The sequence below is a fragment of the Ptiloglossa arizonensis genome, chromosome 6, assembly GCF_051014685.1.
Source record: "Ptiloglossa arizonensis isolate GNS036 chromosome 6, iyPtiAriz1_principal, whole genome shotgun sequence".
NCBI classification, from domain to species: Eukaryota; Metazoa; Arthropoda; class Insecta; order Hymenoptera; family Colletidae; genus Ptiloglossa; species Ptiloglossa arizonensis.
This window is the reverse complement of record NC_135053.1, coordinates 23,409,728-23,433,330: the sequence shown is the minus strand read 5'-3', so window position 1 is coordinate 23,433,330 and position 23,603 is coordinate 23,409,728. Positions and strand designations below refer to the sequence as shown.

Here is a 23,603-nt window from a genome sequence, read left to right as displayed (position 1 = left end):
TGTGCGAGGCTTTCTCTCTCGTTCTCGAAAGATCTAGAGCACGATTTACGAGTAGACGATTTGACCATTGTTTACGTAGAACATTGCACACGATTCGTATAACGTAGAAAAGTATTGCAAGTCGAGCTGACTGCCCGCAAATCGGACTTCAAATTTTTCGACAACGAGGGCGAAGTTTTTCCTTCTCTCTCGAATCGCCGAAGCCGCGGAAGTCGAGCTCACGAATACGCAACTTTTGTTTAGTGTGCGTAATGGTGGGGGAAACGCCACGATCGCTGTGCAGCCATTACGCGCAATCTGAGCAGTTTTATGCTCAATCTTCGAAGTTTCGTGCTCGTCATTTTTATGAAAACGAATTGTACGAATAAAGTTTTTTCTCCGAAATTATATAAATGATAGTTGGTTCCCTTTTTTCCATCGAGAAGTACCAACCTTTTGGAACAATTGTATTTTCTACGTAAAAGGAGGAACTTTACAAAGCACGCCTACTGATTAGATACACATCCATACACCAGTGCGAGTCACGGTTGCATATTATTAGGGGCTAAAGATCAAAGGCGCGTTATTCGAAAAACTTTCACTTTAGTTGTTATTCGAGTGAAATTTTATTGATTATTCGCCCGAAATCTTACTAATTTATTAATAATGTAACAAATAAGACACGTGCTTCGATCGAATAAATTGTTGCTCGAGTAACGATATATTATGATCGAGAGAAACTTTACCCTTGTTTTGGAAAGAGTAACCAGAGAAAGGATCGCGTTGCTAAGTATACGCTTTAACAACAAGTGGAAAATCTCGTTAATTTCAGTATCGTTGGTTCAAATTCCGTTTCGATTCGAGTAACCTTCGTAGACCAGCTTCGTTCAACTCGGCTGATGCTTCCAACGTGCCATTTTATCGTGGCCCTCAACGAGCTTAATGCACTTAATTAAATGCGGTTCCTGTTTACTCGGTGGGCCGTACTAATAGCCATTTAATCCACCAATCGAGCATCGTCTGATTTTCGATCTTGTCGTGTTTTCCTATTCATCGGTATCGATGCATTTCCAATATGTCATCGAGGTCTGAGAGAATGCAACTGTCCTTACCAAATCTTTGGTTATAAATTTCCACTGATATATTCGATTCGAATATTCGAAGGAAACTACCTTCCGTTTTAATTCTCTTCCCGGTTTTCACTCGAATTTTTTTTTTTGCCAATTTTTTTATCAATTCTTTGGTCATAAATTTCCACTAGTATACTTGATTCGAATATTCGAAGGAAACTACCTTCCATTTTAATTCTCTTTTCGATTTTCACTGGAGGTATTTTTTTTTACCAATTTTTTTCACTTGAGGTATTTTTTTATCAATTTTTTTTAAATTCTTTGGTCATAAATTTCTACTGGTATATTCGATTCAAATATTCGATAGAAACTACTTCCTGTGTTAATTCTCTTCTCGATTTTCACTCGAGGTATTTTTTTTTACCAATTTTTTTCACTAGAGGTATTTTTTTACCAATTTTTGTATCAATTCTTTGGTCATAAATTTCCACTAGTATATTCGATTCGAATATTCGATAGAAACTACCTTCTGTTTTAATTCTCTTCTCGATTTTCACTCGAGATATTTTTTCACCGAAATTCTCGTTCGAAATACATTCAAATCTGGAGAATTTCGCGCGGAAAACGTCACCTCGACTCGGAATTTTATATTACATTCACACGTTTTACAAATACTGTATTATCTTCGCTGGTTGCGTTTACGCAAATGGTTGTTCGAGAGAAAAAAAAAAAGAAAGAAAAAATGCTGTGCATGCGCAACATACGTGTGTTCCGTAAATAATTACCCAAGAAAGATAAGTCGCGCATCGTGCGATGCGTTCCGCAATAGCCGATGAATTTATAATCGCGTCATATGCCGCGCTTCGAGAGTCAAGTGGTCAACCGTGTAACCGTGCGCGGAAGAATTCTAGCGCGTTTATTAAAAGTGAACGACGTTTCGTCGAGCAACCATATTTTTCATGAACTAATCGTTCGCGTAAATCATCGAACTTAGATAACTCGGTGTTTGTAATACCGCACACCCGTAATAAATTTAATCGATAATCGCTCGGTCAGAGAACAGACACGCGACCAATCTTATTCGACAATGTACACGAACGCAAACCGATAATTCGGATTGTTGCTCTTCGATCGCGTTTCGATTATTAAATACAAACGTACGTTTCTACTGGATCTGAACGAAACTGAGCATAATTTAATTTTCAAATTTTAAGGTAATCGTCCCGAAATTCGTTTCTATTTTGAACAAAATTATATACAGCAACGATTACCTTATTGTAAGGTAATTCGAATTGTTTCGAATACACCGGTACGGATACTTTATTTGCAAAGATACGAAAAAACGTTCGGAGTAAATTTTATAGAGAATTAAATTCTGGACGTAAAAGCCCAACGAACTTTTTCTTTTTTTCTCACTAAGGAAGAATTTGAGCGTAATATTTCTTTTTGTTTCTACGTGGGAAATCATCGCGACGACTAAAGGCCATCGAGTCGCTCGTTTTCGGTTCGTCGTTTGAAATTTTCGTTGAAATATGAAATTTCGGGATCGCTCGACACCGTCGTCCCGTCGCTGCGCCGCGACGCTGTTGTGCGTCGGTTAACCGCCGGTGTAGGTGTACGCGCGGCGGGTCGTAGGTGTACAGCTTCGCGGTTTGGCGCGGCGACGTGCTGTTCTTGGCACAGTTTCTGACCATCTCCTATTGCGAGCGGACCGCGCTTGACCTAAGTGCGATTTCGTTTCGCCTCGCGGGAACCAAAGCGTTCTCTGCTTCGTCTCTGTTCGTCTCACTCTGTCACGTTCCTCGAGAGTTTACCTCGGTGCGAACCTCTTCTCTGCGAAGAATCCCCGATACTCGTCCGTTTCGTCGCTCGGAGACCAAAGTGAGTAGATCGAACGAATAAAGAAATTGAGAAAAAGAATTGAACTTCGCGCGCGTATTGTCCACGAGGAACGATAGAGGAAAATTAGTGATACGCAGAATTACCGATTCTCTTCCGTTTCGTCGTAGAGAAAAGTGAGTAGATCGAAGGAATAAAAAAAGTTAAACTTCACGCGCAAATTGTCAACGATAGACGAAAATTAGGGATAAGTGATCTGTAGAGTTCTTATTTTTCTTCCGTTTCGTCGTAGAGCAAAGTGAGTAGAGCGAACGAATAAAGAAAAGAAAAAGAATTGAACTTCGCGCGCGTATTGTCAAAGAGGAACGATAGAGGAAAATTAGTGATACGTAAAATTACCGATTCTCTTCCGTTTTGTCGTAGAGCAAAGTGAGTAGATCGAAGAAATAAAAACAGTTAAACTTCACGCGCGAATTGTAAACGATAGACGAAAATTAGGGATAAGTGATCTGTAGAGTTCTCAATTTTCGTTGGTTTCGTCGTAGAGCAAAGTGAGTAGATCGAACGAATAAAAAAAATTAAGCTTCACGCGCGAAATGTCAACGAGGAACGATAAAGGAAAATTAGTGATCCGTAGAATTACCGATTTTCGTTGGTTTCGTCGTAAAGCAAAGTGAGTAGATCGAACGAATAAAAAAAAAAAGAATTTGAACTTTACGCGCGAATTGTCAACGATAGACGAAAATTAGCGACAATTGATCTGCAAAGTTTCCAATTTTCTTCCATTTCGCCGTAGATCAAAGTGAGTAGATCCAACCAAAAGAAATGAAATGAAAATGTCGCGCGTCGATCGTAAAAAAAGTTCACGAAACCCTAAAGAATCGAACCGAATATTTCTACCGAATAAAAAAGAAGAAACTACAATTTCACGCGTGCGTCGTAAACAAAGTTCGCGTGCGAAATTGGCAAAAAATGATCCGAGAGCAATGATCGCGTGGATGGTTCCACGGTACGCATAGATTATTTTCAATAATGAGCATAGCGCAACGAGAAGATTCGAAGCGTAAAATGGCCGCGCATGCGCGCAAAGACACCCGAATTGAAATTTCGCGCCGATTCTCGCGACCCTTTCGTAAGGTTCCGCGAGACGAACGAACCAGGTGTCGCTGAAAATCGTGAGGATAAATCAGAATTTTTCGATCGACGAAAGAAAAATCAGCGAAAAATTGAGAGAAAAATTCTCAACGTGCGATAAATAATCGAACGTAACGTTCCTCGGAATTTTTTCAGCCGTGCATCATCGGTCTGTTTTTAGTCGGTTCTTAGCAACCTCGGGCGGTAATTAAAAGCACTCGATCGCTGACGCCATCGAGAATGTTTTTAACGGACGTAACGCGATCCGACGTTTTATAACGACGGTAAGATAAAAAGTAACAGAAATAACAAATAAACCTACGAAATTATTTCGTTCTCCTTTCATTTCGTTCGTTGTTCGAGTCTTCGGGACATATATCGCGGAGCAAGTGTACACGATACGTAGAGCGAATGTAGAAGTGATTAATTAAATTTTATAAATCATAGATTAAAACTTTTGAAAATATTCAAAGTCCAAACTTCTATATTTCTTGAAGTATAGCAACGATAAGGAACAAAATACTGAACACAATGTAGAAGTGGTTAATTAAACTTTATAAATCATAGATTAAAACTTTTGAAAATATTCAAAGTCCAAACTTCTATATTTCCTAAAATATAGCAATGATAAGGAATAAAGTACTAAACACAATGTAGAAGTGGTTAATTAAACTTTATAAATCATAGATTAAAACTTTTGAAAATATTCAAAGTCCAAATTTCTATATTTCTTGAAGTATAGCAACGATAAGGAACAAAATACTGAACACAATGTAGAACTGATCAATTAAACTTTATAAATCATAGATTAAAACTTTTGAAAATATTCAAAGTCCAAACTTCTATATTTCCTAAAATATAGCAACGATAAGGAACAAAGTACTGAAAAATTGAGATCTGAAAGTATTCTAAAAACCGTCGAGCGATATTTGCGAAGAGAAGGATGCGTTGTTTCGACAACGAGTCATCGATCGAGACTCGTTCCACGATCGTTGCGAAAAAGAAATATTTATTCCTGGTTTCGAAAAATTCTTCTTTTACCCATTTTACACGAACATCGTAAAGCGCGGGAAATAGACGCGAAGAGAAGTATCCCGAGACACCATCGCACGAAAAACGATGACGTGGTAATTGAAGGTAATCGTCGGGAATTGTATAATCGAGTGTCGGGGAACTCGACGATATTTCTTCGATTCGTTCGTACAATGAAAATGCAACGCGACGGTGCAAGGACGCGCGATAAATATTGCCACGGGAATCACGTGTGTTTAACGTAAACGGTGCACGTTATGCAAATAACGTTAAAAATTCCGTCACCTATTTCGAAACGCGATTCGCCAAGATAACCGTGGATTTCATCGCGACATTACCACCATCGAGAAACTTTTTCTTCGTTCAAGCGTGAGTGCGATTATTAGCAGCAGCGATGGTTCGATATTGAAAAGAATAAAACGAGGAACACAAATGACGCTATATCGAGGGGAATTGTACACTCGATTAAAGTTCTCCGTAAATAGTCTCGTAGAGACGTAACGCGAATCGAAACGACATTGTAATCTTTCGAATACTCTTCTTTCAATTTTGTCGTTACAATTGGGAACTTTTCGAAGAGAGGCAAACATCGAGTAAATGTACTTTGTTTTTCTAGATCGTTTGGAAACTGATAAAAATATTCGCGCGACAGTGTTTCGAAAGGTGTTGCGCGTGAGCGATTATTAGCAACAGCGATGGTTCGATACTGAAAAGAATAACGCGAAGAACACAAATGACGCTATATCGAGGGGAATTGTACACTCGATTAAAGTTCTCCGTGAATAGTCTCGTAGAGACGTAACGCGAATAAAAACGACATTGTAATCTTTCGAATATTCTTTCTAATAGAAATTAATACTAATAGTAGAATAGTCTAGTCTAGTCTAGAATCTAATAGTAGAATTAATACTACTTCTTTCAATTTTATCGTTACAATTGGGAATCTTTCGAAGAGAAGCAAACATCGAGTAAATGTATAATACTTCGTTTTTCTAGATCGTTTGGTAACTGATAGAAATATTCGCGCGACAATGTTTCGAAAGTTATATCTTTGTGTTTGAAAATAACGAGCAACCACAGCGCAACGAACGATTATTTATTACTTAACGTTTCCGCTGCAAGGATGTACGGTCATCGTCGGATGTCACGGCAAATTGGAAACATAAAATCGCTACGATGTATTATGGAAAAAAAAGTCGAGCGATAAACTTAAACGATTCAACTATCGGTAAACGGGTATCGACGACTCTTTCGATTGCAAAAGAAGGTCGTGGGTTTCTATCATTCGAATGTATCGCTTGCTGGAATCTCGGGACCAAAATTTCACAGATATCGACGCAAAAAAATTGTTGAAATACAATCGAAGGCATCGAGTCGGAGACGATGTTTCTTTTCTTAAAGTTGTCCGTGACGGAGGATGCTGACATTGAGATCTCCTCTGAAACGTGTCTCGCGAAGAAAAAAAACAAAAAAAAAAACAGAAAAAGACACTTTTTCCTGTTGTTTAAAACGTACAAAATAATATCCACCGTTACGACGTACTCTTCGTTTCTAATAGGACATCCTGTACATCGCACAGGTGTGTGTACACTCGCGTGACTGATTGTGCACGTCACTGTCTCTTCGTTGGTACTCGGTTGCGTCTGTTGCTCTTTGTTCGTCTTTCTTCGTTCAATTTCGTCGCGTTATCGCGAGACGAGTCGTCGCTCGTGCGAGGCAAGACTCGCGAAAGTGACACGGACGAATCGCGAGATAACCGAAATCGAGAGACGAGAGGAGATGAAACGTAAAAAAAAAAAGAAAAAGGAGAAATGGAGGCGCAGGGTCGAGACGAGGAGAAGTCGATGGTTGTTCTCGGGATGGATGGGTCTGCGAAAATCGTGGCCAACGACGCAGAACGACGGTTCGCGGCGTCGCGACGCGAGAAGTAAAAGGAGGCCAGGCCCGCATCCGCGGCTGAACCATGAAGATACATATAAAGTGCGCAGCAAATCGCCTCGCGGGCGGAGATATGCGTCACGAACCGTGCAGACAGCGTGGATCACGTGGATACCTCGACTCGAGTTTTTATAATAACGGCGTTGCTGAGGGATTACGCGGATTCACTTGGGAAAAATTGTTTAATATTCAATCGTCGTCGAGATCGATGCGTCGAAGAAACGCTGGCTCGGGGTCGTTGATGGTATTAGAACGATTGGCTTTCGCGTTGATGTTTTGCCCACTTGTGGGTAAACATTCTTGGGGAAGGTGATCTAATTATCAGAACAACTTTAAAAGAAAGATATCGTCTCTGACTCGGTGCCATCGATAACGGTTCGCGTTGATATTTGCCCAGTTGTGGGTAAACATTCTTGGGGAACGTAATCTAATGAATGTTGAGAACAACTTTAAAAAAAAGAACGTTATCCCTGATTCGATGCCATTGATAGTATTCTAACGTTAAGTTTTTGCGTTGCTATTTTGCCCACTTGTGGGTAAACATTCTTGTGGAACGTGATCTAATTATCAGAACAACTTTAAAAGAAAAACACCATCTCTGATTCGGTGCTATTGATGGTATTCCAACGATATCTTTTCGCGTTGATATTTTGCCCACTTGTGGGAAACATTCTTGTGGAACATAACCTAATCATCGTTGAGAACAACTTAAAAAAAAGGCATCATCTCCCTGTGCTATATATGGTATTCTAACGATAACTTTTCGGTTGATATTTTGCCCACTTGTGGGAAACATTCTTGTGGAACATAACCTAATGAAAGTTGAGAACAACATAAAAAAAAACATCATCTCTTGATGCTGTCGATGATATTCCAACGATAACTTTTCGCGTTGATATTTTACCCACTTGTGGGAAACATTCTTGTGGAACATAACCTAATCTTCGTTGAGAACAATTTAAAAAAAAGAGCATCATCTCCCTGTGCTATATATGGTATTCTAACGATAACTTTTCGGTTGATATTTTGCCCACTTGTGGGTAAACATTCTTGTGTAACATAACCTAACGAAAGTTGAGAACAACATAAAAAGAAACATCATCCCCCGATGCTGTCGATGGTATTACAACGATAACTTTTCACGTTGATATTTTGTCCACTTGTGGCAAACATTCTTGTGGAACATAACCTAATCATCGTTGAGAACAACTTAAAAAAAAGAGCATCATCACCCTATGCTATATATGGTATTCTAACGATAACTTCTCGAGTTAATATTTTACCCACTTGTGGGTAAACATTCTTGTGGAACATAACCTAATGAAACTTGAGAACAACTTTAAAAAAAAAACATCGCCTCCGATTCGATACCATTGATAGTACTCCAAAGATAACCGCCTTGATATATTGTCCAGTAATGAAAAATATTTTTGCAAGACAAAAACGTCTCGCTTTTCTTCCAATCATTGCCCAGCGACCAATTCGAAGAACCGAGAATGAAACTTATCCCATAATTTAACACAAATAACGCGTTAAGAGAAATCGTTCCATGGAACGCTATAATTTTTCCTCGTTCCACGTAGAACGCGGTAAATGATTACGAAATAGGGAACGCACGACGCAAAATCGATATTCTTCGAGCAACGCTGCACCTGACTTGGAGACCGCAAGCGGATGCTGTACCAACAAAGGTCCCCGATATAGATCTGTTGCACATTTTTAGACGTTCTTCTTGTAGTCACCATCGAAGAATTTCATTTTCCGACCTCTTGTTTTTCTTATTCGGAGATAAAACTTCTCGACCCGAAAAGAAACCGATTCTTTTCCAAGTTACGAACTTGGAATAAATACGAAGTTACTTGACGAAACTTGAACGAGGCAGAGCTCTGCGCGCTATCGTTTTCGTTACGGCGGTGGTAAAAAAAAATGACAGTCATTGTTGTAATTGGATAAGTCACCTTGATATTCCGTTACCTCGAGCAATATCCGTTCTAAGTTCGAACCTCTGTGAACTTTCTAGACGTTCTCGTAAAACTACTCGCGGACAAGCGGTCTTCGGAAGTCGGAAAATCAGCGAGTCGGTGCTTTATTCTACTTCTTCGAGTATAATAAAATCTCAATATCTGACGACTTGTACACTTTAATACCTCTCGAAAGGTACTCGTGATATTCGTTAAATAATTTTTCATTTCTACCAACGTCAACTAGAAGAGATGTTAATAGACCCAAAGATGTTGATAGAAACATTGCACGTTATCCTAAATTCATATATCGCGCGTTATCCTAACGATGTTCTATTCTTGGTACGGATTCGTCAAGAAGCGTTTTCGATTTTTCTTACCATACCCTATAAATTGGAGATGTAACCAATTTCCATTACAATGAAGAAACGAAAGGATTCTAAATAAAAAAATTCACGCAAAGTATATCGATCCTTCTACACTTTAATACCCCTCGGAAGGTACGCGTGATATTCGTTAAATAATTTTTAATTTCTACCAACGTCAACTAGAAGAGATGTTAATAGACCCAAAGATGTTAGTAGAAACATTGCACGTTATCCTAAATTCATATATCGCGCGTTATCCTAACGATGTTCTATTCTTGGTACAGCTTCGTCGAGAAGCGTTTTCGATTTTTGTTACCGTGCCCTATAAATTCGACGTGTAATTGGATAGCTTCCATTACAATCGAGGAACGAAAGGATTCTAAATAAAGAGTCTCGTACGGTGTATATCGATCCTTCGGTATCCTTTTCGCGGAAGGACAGCGCCCTGATCGAAGAAAACGAAACCTCCCCAAGTGGCCGGTTCTCGTCCACTCCTCGCTACCGATTAACGGCTGTATCGGGGTCAAGAATAATCGAACAGGCGCCGTAAACACGCGTGTCAAGTGGTTTTCTATTTTTCGGCACGGTGTTTACGCGCACGTGGCACACCTAAATTTAACACGGATCGGTGCCATTCGCGCCACAATTCCACTCGCATTTCTTCGCGACCGTCCAGTCCGTGAATTTCTTCTTTATTCTCCGATAACGACTAAATAGTCCAATCGTAACCAGAAAAATAAAATTTACTCCTGAAAATATTACTTCGAGCGTTTAGTCAGGTTTCTCTTAAACATCAACCTTGTGCTGTATAAATCCTGTATCATTTTTTACATAATAATTCAAATACGATCGATATTTCTTTTCAGTGTATATATTAATATATTGGGTTTTCCAAAACGGAGAATATATAATTTAATCAAATGTTTATACACTCTAAAAAAATCGTGCTTCATTTTCACCAAAAGAAACGAAATCAACTTTCGAGCAACCCAATACTTGGTAACTTTATTTTACTCCTTGTACTGGATCAAGTGTTATCTATCGTTGCGAAGGAAGATCGAAATAAAAGAAATTGAAACGTTGGGAAAGAAATGATTTTTTACTCATTTTTTCGCTTCGAGGGACCACTCGAATTAGCGTAGACATTCAATTTCGAAGGAATCGTATTTCGTATCGTAATCGGTGATTCGATTGAATCGTTGCACTTTTCATAGACAAAGTGCACAGGTCAAAGCCGGTCACTTTAACGGTCAGGAGAATTGTGCGCAAATTACGCTCTCGTTTACCAGTCCCCGCGTCGTGGAAGACGACCTCTCGAGGTTGGATCGCTTTCCTACGGTGACGCAACGCGTTTCTGCGTAAAACACCGCGAAACAAACTAAGAGTCAAAGTGCATCCTGCATCTTCTTTCCAGTCGATTTTCGACCAGAAACAAGAAACCCACGTTCAACGAAATCGACGAAACCTCGACGAGACGTTCGATGTCATCGAATTGACGCGATTTTTCCACCGATTCGCCTTTGACCGACGACGATTCACCTAAGCTGACCTAATTCGATGTATCATCGCCGCTTATAGCCGATGTACGCTTAGTCGCGTGTAAATGTTCCGCGATGCTTTACCAGTGCTCGTAATTTTAACGATGGTAATTTTTCTTTCGTTCTCCACGATGAAATTTCGCTCTCTGTACTCGATTAACCGTCTTACCGTAATTAGATTTCTTTCAACACTTGTAATTTTAACGATGGTAATTTCTCTTTCGTTCTTGACGATAAAACTTCCATCTCTGTACTCGATTAACCGTCTTATTGTAATTGGATTTCTTTTAACACGGTTAATCGAGTATAGAGACTCAAATTTCAACTTTGAAAATTAAAATAGAACCGTATGTCTATGGTACTCTCTGTACAACTATATAACAAGTGTACACACACACACACTTGTTCGAAACTTTTATCCGGATACGTAGTTTTACTTCTATCGGTTAATCGAGTATAGAGACTCAAATTTCATCGTTAAAAATTAAAATAAAACAGTATGTATATATGATACTTTGTGTACAAGTATATAACAAGTGTACACACAGACACACTTGTTCGAAACTTTTAACCGGATACGTAGTTTTACTTCTATCGGTTAATCGAGTATAGAGACTCAAATTTCATCGTTAAAAATTAAAATAAAACCGTATGTATATATGATACTTTGTGTACAAGTATATAACAAGTGTTATATACACACACTTGTTGGAAACTATTATCCGGATAGGTAGTTTTACTTCTATCGAAGATCATCCTTGAGATTGCATCGTATGTTGATTAACGATCGAATAGATCACGGTTTCGCACGTTCCAATCGACAAACGACCCTTGACAATGTCGACCGACTGGTTTTCATCGTATCCGACGGTGACGCGTTTCCTTTTTGCACGTGGCGAACGGGAGAGATCGCGGGAACAACGGATCGAGATGCGTTTCCTTATGTGGCCTGTCAGACCTCGACGTTACGACGTGCTCGCCATGACAGTCACGGTCACGCGTATCTAACCATCTCACAGCGGTCTTCTTTTCTCGACTCATCGGTCGTCGTCGATTTTCCCAAGTTTCTAATCTATTTCGAAAATTTATCTGTAATTTTTCTCGAGGAAAGTCCACGGTAATCGAATAATTGCAAAAAAGCTTTCTCGACTCATCGGTCGTCGTCGATTTTCCCAAGTTTCTAATCTATTTCGAAAATTTATCTATAATTATTCTCGAGGAAAGTCCACGGTAATCGAATAATTGCAAAAAAGCTTTCTCGGCTCATCGGTCGTCGTCGATTTTCCCAAGTTTCTAATCTATTTCGAAAATTTATCTGTAATTTTTCTCGATGAAAGTCCACGGTAATCGAATAATTGCAAAAAAGCTTTCTCGACTCATCGGTCGTCGTCGATTTTCTCAAGTTTCTAATCTATTTCGAAAATTTATCTGTAATTTTTCTCGATGAAAGTCCACGGTAATCGAATAATTGCAAAAAAGCTTTCTCGACTCATCGGTCGTCGTCGATTTTCCCAAGTTTCTAATCTATTTCGAAAATTTATCTGTAATTTTTCTCGAGGAAAGTCCACGGTAATCGAATAATTGCAAAAAAGCTTTCTCGACTCATCGGTCGTCGTCGATTTTCCCAAGTTTCTAATCTATTTCGAAAATTTATCTATAATTATTCTCGAGGAAAGTCCACGGTAATCGAATAATTGCAAAAAAGCTTTCTCGGCTCATCGGTCGTCGTCGATTTTCTCAAGTTTCTAATCTATTTTAAAAATTTATCTCTAATTTTTCTCGAGGAAAGTCCTCGGAAATCGAATAATTGCAAAAAAGCTTTCTCGACTCATCGGTCGTCGTCGATTTTCCCAAGTTTCTAATCTATTTCGAAAATTTATCTCTAATTTTTCTCGAGGAAAGTCCTCGGAAATCGAATAATTGCAAAAAAGCTTTCTCGACTCATCGGTCGTTGTCGATTTTCTCAAGTTTCTAATCTATTTCGAAAATTTATCTTTAATTTTTCTCGAAGAAAGTCCACAGAAATCGAATAATTGCAAAAAAACTTTCTCGACTGGAATTTTAATCAGGATGCACCTTACGCGGAGTGACTCGATTGTATTGGATTATTGGGAAAGTCATTTCGATTTTTTTTTAGTGAAAACGAAACACGATTTTTTTAAAGTGTGTAAGTATTTTATTAAATTGTATATGCTTCATTTTGGAAAATGACTTTCCGAACAACCCAATGGTAATCTACCTTTGGAGGCTTTGGGAACTTTTCACCAATTATTTCTCGTACATTGTTATCGATTTAAATTGTAAATCAAGCGACAGGAGTAGAACTTCCTAGAGAGATTCTTAACAAATTGAATTATGAAAGTAGAACTTTGTAGAGAAATTCTTAAAAAATTGAATGATAAAAGTAGAACTTCGTAGAGAGATTCTTAAAGAATTGAATTATAAAAGAACTTCGTAGAAAGATTCTTAAAAAATTGAATTATAAAAGAACTTCGTAGAAAGATTCTTAAAAAATTAAATAATAAAAGGAGAACTTTGTAGAGAGATTCTTACCAACTTGAATTATAAAAGGAGAACTTCGTAGAGAGATTCTTAAAAAATTGAATTATAAAAGAACTTCATGGAAAGATTCTTAAAAAATTGAATTATAAAAGGAGAACTTCGTAGAGAGATTCTTAAAAAATTGAATTATAAAAGGAAAACTTCTTAGAGAAATTTAAAAAAAATTGAATTATAAAAAGAGAACTTTGTAGAGAGATTCTTAAAAAATTGAATTACGAAAATTAAAAATTACAAATAAATGTTTCCACTGGTATTCCCCGTGTACCCTGTCTTCGCGCGGAAAGAATACAATTATCTCCCTTTATCGGTGAAATCGAAAGGAACCAGACAGGTGGTTAGCGTGGTCGATCACGGTCGGGAAACATCTCGACAACATCGACTTTTGCTGCTCGCGCAATTCGATCCATCGAAGTTTCTCCTGTAACAAGATCTAATGGTCCCCGCGTAGAACTAGTTAGCAATAAATCAACGATTCTCGCATTACCGAGTAATCTCTTTCACGGATACTTCCCTGTCACGCTTGTCCATTTTTATAAATTTTCATCGTATTGGATCGTTCGTAAAGTCATCTCGTTTTCCAAAATGGAGAATATACAATTTAATATTATCTACATTCTAAAAAAAATTTAGAGTTACTCTAAAAAAATCGTGTTTCATTTTCACCAAAAAAAAAAAAACGAAATGACTTTCCGAACGACCTAATACAATGCAGATATTAATGAAACTTTTGCTTCGTTCTTGCACATTTTTACGGACGTTGGACATCGATGTTTATGAACAAAAATATTTACTCGTCCAAGCGTTTCAAACGAGAAACGTATCCGAATCGAAAAAGAAAAAACCAAAGTTGCAAAGAAGATTGCGAAACGTTCCACAAGACGAACAAAACGATATTAATAAGGAAGTTGTAAAGAAACTAATTGTTCGAATGCGAAAATTATCCGAAGCGATACTCAAAGCACACAAAGAATACGTAGACGAAAAAAAGATCTAATCTTTATTAACGCTATTACGGAAAGTCTGTGTAAATTATCGCAAATATCTTTATCGTTAGACTCACCAACCGGTTAAAATAACTTATACCGACTGCTTTCATAACGAAACGTAATTCCAATTCCACAGGAAGTTTTCCAAAGAATTTCCAACTTTTTCTACTCCACAGGCAATTATTTTATTTTCTATCAAAATACACACAAAGTATACCACAACATTCCCAAATCCATCCCTACTTCTACTTTCAATCCACGCCAAGAATATAAAATATAAACCCATTAATTTCCTATCTATCTTTCCAAATCCATTCTCAACGAGTGCACAATGATTTTTTACGCTCGAACTAGAGATTTCTCGAAACAGAATTCCAGAATACTTTCGTACGAATCGTGACAACGATACGTGTAAACGCGTTGCACGATCGGTATCGTTTCGCGAGGCTCGGTGCACCGTGATTAAAATTTCAAATGCAACAAGACCGTACGGGGCTCGCGCGTGAGCGAGCAACGCACAATTTTCCAGTTTGCGAGGCGTTCGTTTTCACGGGATATTAAGCGCGTAAATGAAACATTCACGCTCGAGGGGCACGATCCTTTCGTTTATCCTGCGATGTAGGAACGCGTGGCCGGGGCCGTGATCGGTAGTGGATACGAGTCAGCGTCGGGCAAGCTCACTTCCTCCGTTTCCATACGCGTGAGCCTTGTAAGGATCGACGATTCAGGCTGACGGTGACACACACCCAACCGCGGAAGGTGAATTAACCGTGACCACGATCGAAGCGTCGAGCCTCGCTCCAGATCTCCCTCACGCATGCTCCGACCGCTCACGTCCACGTAGAAAAATTAATTACCAGTCGTTTTTAATCCCCTTTTTAATTCGTCGGATCAACGAGCTCGTTGTTTGCGTGAAAATGCACCGAGATGCAACAGACGCGCGACGATCGTCGAACGTGCTTATCAACAATTATAAACGATAAAAAGCGTGAAAAATTTCGAAATTTTCACTGCCTACACTATTTTTTATTTTATCTCTGTTTCATCCTCGATTAAAATCTACAAGACGAAGATTCAATTCCACGTATGCAACGGAGATTTATTGGATCAACGAGCTCGTTGTTTGCGTGAAAATGCACCGAGATGCAACAGACGCGCGACGATCGTCGAACGTGCTTATCAACAATTATAAACGATAAAAAGCGTGAAAAATTTCGAAATTTTCACTGCCTACACTATTTTTTATTTTATCTCTGTTTCATCCTCGATTAAAATCTACAAGACGAAGATTCAATTCCACGTATGCAATGGAGATTTGTCGTTCTTTATTTACAAATATTGAATATTTCGTTTATCGAAAGAATGTTTCGAGTTGAGGAGTATCTTTGTTCGTTTTTTATTTACGAATATTGAATATTTCGTTTATCGAAAGAATGTTTCGAGTTGAGGAGTATCTTTGTTCGTTTTTTATTTACGAATATTGAATATTTCGTTTATCGAAGAATGTTTCGAGTTGAGGAGTATCTTTGTTCGGTTTACAACGAGAGAAATGTGAATCGAAAGTAAGCGACTTTTTGTCCCGTTAGTTGTTGAATTGAAAGTAGAATTTTAATAGGAGTAGGATGGGTAGATGCGAATTTAACTGTTCAATCGAATGGATCGTTGTGTATTCTTTATTTCACGATTCGGTATGTAGACGATAGAATATTTTTATCCGGATGAAAGTTTCGCGTAACGAATAAAAGGCAATCAACGTTTCGTTCGGATATAATTTCACCCATCCTTGGTTCTAACTCGCGCGTAGTGTGCATCGTGTTCTCTATTAAGTGTAACTCTCCCGCGAGTTGTACTTGACACTAATATGCATTCAGCCATTATAATCGTACGACCCTAAAACGACCTGTAACTCGAGAAGAATTAAAAGTTACCGATATTGCGGCGTAAACGTTCGGAATGATTTCATTCGGTCGACTATGACTCGTCTAAACCGACCAACCAGAGATCTCGATATTCTTTGGATGGTTTACGGAGTAATGGCGGGGCAATCTCTAATTCACGAGCGACTAATCGCAATCTCGGGACCAAGAGGTCATTTAGGCGTTTATTCGCGATGGAACTTAAAATACATGTGAGTGATATAATATTAACGGTTTCGAGCAACATCCAGGTCATCCATGGATAAAAAAAGACATTTCCCGAGCGGAACATTAATCTTCTTATACCCGAGGATCGTCTGGCTGTTGGTCGAAAACTTAACCCAGACCTTGAACACTCTGGAAATAGTAATATTCTAGAGGAACCGTAATTTCCAAGAATATTCGACGGTACGAACGATTGTGGGACAAATAACGATACGAACAATTGCGATTGAAATAATAACGATAGGAATAACTTTGATAGAAATAATAACGATAGGGATAACTTTGATAGAAATAATAACGATAGGAATAACTTTGATAGAAATAATAACGATAGGGACAACTGTGATAAAAATAATAACGATAGGAACAACTGTGATAGAAATAATAACGATAGGAATAATTATGATACAAATAATAAGGATAGGAACAACTGTGATAGAAATAATAACGATAGAAATAATTGTGATGCAAATAATAACGACACGAACAATTGCGATGCAAATAATAACGATAGGAACAGTTCTAACAAAAATAACCGTGACAGTCACGAAAACGAAACAAACACTTTTGGATCGCTCGTGACAAGCAAATTCTCTATCCCATGATTCGCGATGAAAGCGAATTACGTGCACAACCGTTACCCCGTTACCAAGAGTTCTCGAACTGGGTACTTCCCTTTTGCAAGGAAGGGTCTCACTTTTCTCTGGAGACCGGATGCAACCGACCGCAGGAATAATAAACGTGGAAAGGAAGGTCAGCGACGGTGTGGACAGAAACCGGTGAAGAATCGAAAATAGAAGCTGGCCACCTATGCCAATGGCCCATATTCCCTCTATTCTCAGCGTGCCGCGCATTAAACTTCGTCGTTTAATGCCACATACCCGATCCCGCGAACACCGCTCGCGTCATCGCTGATTCCCCTTGATTTTTCCACGATGGTTTCGCGATTCGCCTCGTTGCACTGCTCCGCGAGCTCGTCGAACGATCGTTCGATCTTGGAAACCGTTTGTGTATTCAAAGATCAATTATTTTGTTTCCAAACGAAGCAAAATCTATCCTTCAAAGTTCACGCGACATTCGATGAAATTCTTGAAGATACCGAAGCTAGCTATTTCCATTTTAATGGAATTAAAAAGTTCTCAAGTATTGGTCGCTACAGTGTACAATTAACAGTACAGTGTACAAATGCACTTTTACTCGAATGTTGAATCGTACAGTTGTACAGTGTACAAATGCACTTTAACTCGAATGTTGAATCGTACAGTTGTACAAATGCACTTTAGTCACGAAATAACTTATAATAGATTACTCGGTAAATTTTGTCGTTTCATAAAAAATGAAGTTATTAGGTTCTATTTATTTTTCTAAAGAAAATACTACTGTTCGATAAACATATGTGAAGTTTCGTGTAGATCTATCGACTCGTTCGTATACTTGTTCAAAGTCAAAGTGTCACAATATTTTTTCTACAATAAAAAAAAAACAGATTCGTGTCATTTACGCGCCGAATGTTCATTTCAGAATTACTTTCTAGGAAAGGGGCGAGCAGAAACCTATTTTAGTAACTGTTCGCGTTAGTCGATCGTCCACTCTATCTTGGACGAGTTACCCGATTCAAAATAAAGAAACGAAGCGATTAGTTCGAGGATTGATCGACAACAGAAAAACGTAACAGAGACTCGTTGGCTCGAAGTAAACAATCAACGGTCCAAAAACATAGAATTGTAAACTCTCGAGAGTGTTTCACGTTTAATCGTCTACGATCGAAACGGCATCACAATTGGGAAAACAACAACCGTTAAAAAAAGTTTTTCATACAGTAATCGCGAATAAACGTTCGAGTTAATCACGATTACTCGAAAACCGATTCGCAATTACTTCGAACAGACGATTGATCGATCAATTCGACGCAAGGGTACCTCGCGTTCTTCTTTAACGAGACAACGATCTACCAATAACAATTACACGCTGCAAACGCGTTAATTATCTCGTTTATCGTACACGTAATCGTCCGCGTGTAACGAACATTTTCCTCCCGTCCAACCAGGCGGACAATTGAATTTACTTAAACGTTACTAGCCACCGTTCGCGCTCCTATTAGCGATGTTGAATCGTTAACAATCCGATCGCGTTCCAGCATCGCGGATCGTTCCATCGTCTGCACACGAGTAATATGTATTTAGAAATTTCTACGCCGCGTGCGAACTGAAATAAAGGTGAGTAAGGTGAACGACGTGGCGTCAGCCTCGACGTTAACATTGCGACATGTTAATGCGATGCGATTGCGTAACGTCGCTGAGCAAACATTGTGAACGATGCTGACGATTCGAAGGGAAAGCAACGTACGACCGTTTCGTCGAATTCGTTCTCGAACGAGCCGATCCGATAATTCGATATTAATTTTGTAATTGAACGTTCCACAAACGGTGCACGGCCGAGTCATGAAATTCCACGAGGTTAAAATTGTTTCGTGCACGAAATTGAAGAATCTACAGAATACATATACAGAGTCTGTTTTATCTCGTTAGGGTGAAACATCTCGCGAAGAATGTATTCCAAGTATATTCTCAAAACAATTAGTACTGCAACGTGAACTTTACGCGTGTAAATAATCGATCCACCTTATTTTGCATGAAACGATATTTCTGAAAAGAATTTTTTTCTTTTTATATTATCGATTGCTCGTGAGATATTTCACCGTGTCGAGATAAAACACTTACCCTGTGTAGATACGTAGAATTAATTAAATATAAAAATCAAAGTTCGAAATTGTAAGACATCGAGCTCTTCCAAGCTCTGTGGAAATGTTAAGCGTACAATGTTCTCCGTGGGTGGACATGTTCGAACTGTTGCAACTGATTCAATTTGGATACAATTAAACGTTGTGTAATTTTGCGAAACACCGACGTTAATGGTATCCACCTGTTGACGAGTTTCGTAACGATTGAAACTTCTGGTACGGTGCCCCCACGATCGTGAATTTCGTGTACGTGGATAATGAGAAACCATAGCGCGTGTATCGATTGTACGTGTATACCGTAAATAAATGGACAACGCCATGGAGCGTTGTCGATGCAAGTTTTAAAAATAAGCGAGCACGCTCGATTCTAATTCTATTCGTGATCTAAATTCTATCGAAATGTCGGTCCGTGGCCCACCTTTGGTAAATTGTATACCCGTGAACGGGTTCACGGGATTGGTGAACAAATTCCATCGTGTTCTCTCGACCAGTCGACGATTTTCACGAGTTAACGTTAAATCCGTTGCAGGATGCAGCTGTCAACGTGTTGCGGATGCTACTCGCTGAAAGTGGGGACGATATTCACCGGGATACTCGGCATAGTGAGTAAATCCATCCGTATCTTTATCCTGTCGCTGTGTTTGCTTCCAATAATAATAATAATAAACCGCTCGGAGAAATTTCTGGGTCGCAGCGAATCGTTACGTGCAACGAATCGAGTTTCAATGGATCGGGAAAAGATCGTTTCGAACAGAGACTTCGGACGCGAAGCATCCCTCGATCGAATGTTCGACGTTTTGGAATTTGAAAATATTGGATGAATTCTTGCAGCTTCAGAATTTGAACTGGAAAAATTCTCAAACGCGAATACGTGATCCATCGATTATTTCAAACAGTATGATTATTGTTCAATTTTTTGAATTTGAAGTAAAAGAATTCTCAAACAAGAGTATACGATCCATCGATTATTTCAAACAGTATGATTATTGTTCAATTTTTAGAATTTGAAGTAAAAGAATTCTCAAACACGAGTAAACGATCCATCAATTATTTCAGATAGTATGATTATTGTTCAATTTTTAGAATTTGAATTTAAAAAATTCTCAAACGTGAATAAGTGATCCATCGATTATTTCAAACAGTATGATTATTGTTCAATTTTTAGAATTTGAAGTAAAAGAATTCTCAAACACGAGTATACGATCCATCAATTATTTCAAATAGTATGATTATTATTCAATTTTTAGAATTTGAATTTAAAAAATTCTCAAACCTTAATAAACGATCCCCCAATTATTTCAAGCAGTATGATTATTATTCAATTTTTAGAATTTCAACTAAAAGAATTCTCAAACCCGAATAAACGACCCCGCAACTATTTCAAACACTATTGTACAGTATATAGTACTTAAGTTTACAAAATTTGTATTAAAAAATTCTCAAACCCGAATTTGTGATCTCCCAATTACTTCAAACAGTATAATTATTCTTCAAACCGATATATTTGCATTCAGGTCCTCTCGATCCTTTCGTTGGTCATGATCTTCACTCTGAACGTCGAATGGAAGACGATACTGATCGACGTGCTGGACCAGAGCATCGTTAAGATCATTTTCGCGATAAATCTCTGCATGACGATCCTGATTTCGTTGTTGCTAATAGTCGGCGCTCTCAAGGTAAGATTAAAAATGGTTAAAAATCGTTTCTCGTAATATTTCACCCGATAAATATTCTCGAACAGTCTCGACACTGTTCGAAAACGTTTGCATCGATATTTCGCATCCGAATCGAAGAAATTCTTCCAGAAAAACACATTCATGATGCTACCGTGGGTGGTTCTGGGCCTGATCCTCGCTGTTGGCTTGCTCGTCAGCGTCATCTACACGTCCATCATGTTCTTCGTGAATCACGAAGTCATGAACGGTGCTCTCTGGCTCGTCGTTGGTCTCATCACTATCCGTGAGTACACATTGTTACTGTTACCTAACCCAGACCCCATTGGTACACTGTACTTTTAGTTTCGAGTAACACGAATGGTCAGAATGTATCCTCTTCGAGTCACGTTTCGTTCCAATCGACGCGTTCAGATTTGGAACGCATCGACGATAATTTACATCGATATCGAAAAACTTTTAACCATTCGCTTCGCTCGATTCCTCGATAAAATGGAAAAATTAACGCGAAACATCGTACACTTTCTCCACAGTGATTTACACGTACTTGTGGCTGGTCGTGTACAACTATTTCCAGCAGATGAGATACGACAAATTGAGCAACAGGATCGACCCGTACGGAAGACCGTACAATTATCGAAGACCTTGAAACACGTGGAAGCAAATCGACGAAACAGCGAGAAAATGAACACGATATGTTAAGTTCTCCCGAAGCGATTGGACTGTTTTTCTTTTTTTTTCCTCTCTCGAAAGGGATGTATCGGACCCGTGAAACAGTCTAATCGCTTCGAGAGAGGAGTCGCTTAAAGTTCAATTAGCGCAATCGCACCAAAGTATCGAGCCACGTCGCCTTTCGTCTACCGAAAGATTTATCGTAAACCGCGCGATCGTGTATTCGTGATGCAAGACTAATCGCGAAATAGTAGATTAGAATGTATTTATGGCGCCGAGAGATGCTCCCTCGAATGATAATCGGTGATATTCGAGCCGAAACGGTGATCTTCCGCGTCTGGAGAGATACTCAATTCTTGGCTAGGAATCGTCGATTCGAACGTTCGTTTAATTCTCTTTAAATTACTTTCGTTCGAATCTCGTGAAGAACGTTTCTTTTAACCCCTTCCACTCGAAGCTTCTCTGTTACCAGCACCTAGATGAAATCCTTCGAGTCGTGTTCATTAATTTCAAACGAGACATTTTCATTTCAATATTTCGTATATATATGTTCACATCTTACAAGAAAGGAGTAATTGAATTTTAGTTAATATCAATTCTAAACCACGATGGTTTTCCTAATTGGAGAAAGTACGAATTAAGTGGCGATCGAGGATCGCCTCTCGAGTTCAAAGGGTTAACAGAGCCATCTCTATCGCAATGATTGGATCTAAGGAAACTATAAATACTACGGATCATCTACTTCTCCGATTTCTAATGTAATTTTACGTAACGTTTGGAATTGAAATTAAAATTCAATTACTCCTTAATTTCTTGCAAGATGTAAACATATACGAAACGTTGAAACGAAAATGTTCCGTTTGAAATTAATTACACGATTGGAAGGATTTCATCGAGGTGCTGGTTTCTGGTACAATTTATTTTTTTATTTAATTCTGATAGTGTTGGTTTTAGTTAGTGTTGCATTTTTATCGGTTTTAGAGCGTTATTAAGTTACATTCGGTATCGAAAAGGGCCTAGAAAAGTGGGTTATTTAAGATTACCGCAACCTTTCAGTGATACAATTAAATTAATTTTTAAGGAGCCATCTCTGTCGCAGAGATCTGGTTTAAAGAAACTATAAATACCACGGATCATCTACTTCTCCGATTTCTAATGTAATTTTACGTAACGAGTATCCAGACTCTTGACCAGCACTTTCTTCAACCACTATCTTAATCGCGCTAACTGTACATATAAAACGCGATAAATTGTAAAATTTAATTCGCAATGGGTACGCAACGAGAGTTCAAACCTTCGTAGAACACCAGAGTCGTGTACTCTAGTGCTCTATTTTTGTAAATTTTTTATACGAAACAAAACACGACTGATCGACACCGTGTGCCCTAACCGCGTACGTTGATCGTGTCAACGTCCACACGTTTCATAATTTTTGATATTTCATCCGAGTACAATTATCATTCGTAGAAAATTTCTATCGTTCGATGGACGTTCATTCGAGTACAATTATCATTCGTATAAAATTTCTATCCTTCGATGGACGTTCATCAGAGTACAATTATCATTCGTATAAACTTTCTATCGTTCGATGGACGTTCATTCGAGTACAATTATCATTCGTATAAAATTTCTATCCTTCGATGGACGTTCATCAGAGTACAATTATCATTCGTATAAAATTTCTATCGTTCAATGGACGTTCATTCGAGTACAATTATCATTCGTAGAAAATTTCTATCGTTCAATGGACGTTCATTCGAATACAATTATCATTCGTAGAAAATTTCTATCGTTCGATGGACGTTCAACCAAGTATAATTATCATTCGTATAAAATTTCTATCGTTCAATGGACGTTCATCAGAATACAATTATTATTCGTATAAAATTTGTATCGTTCGATGGACAAATGGTACCCGAAGTGTACCCATGCAAGAAAAACACGAAGAGAAGCTCGCGAGGGAAGTGATC

At 38.5% G+C, this 23,603-nt stretch overlaps 1 protein-coding gene across 2 annotated transcripts; it reads left to right on the top strand.

The window, feature by feature from the left end:
• Positions 1-1,934: 1,934 nt before the first annotated feature.
• On the top strand, positions 1,935-22,763 carry LOC143148454 (uncharacterized). Of its 2 annotated transcripts, none has more exons than XM_076314794.1 (5): positions 1,935-2,263; positions 19,818-19,890; positions 20,803-20,964; positions 21,094-21,247; positions 21,495-22,763. In XM_076314794.1, exons 2-5 carry the CDS (start codon positions 19,819-19,821, stop codon positions 21,608-21,610), a joined length of 504 nt encoding a protein of 167 aa, XP_076170909.1. In that variant the 5' UTR covers positions 1,935-2,263; position 19,818; the 3' UTR covers positions 21,611-22,763. The 2 variants fall into 2 exon arrangements, with proteins under 2 accessions (XP_076170909.1, XP_076170908.1); XM_076314793.1 differs by lacking the exon at positions 1,935-2,263 and adding an exon at positions 2,640-2,930.
• Positions 22,764-23,603: the final 840 nt, after the last annotated feature.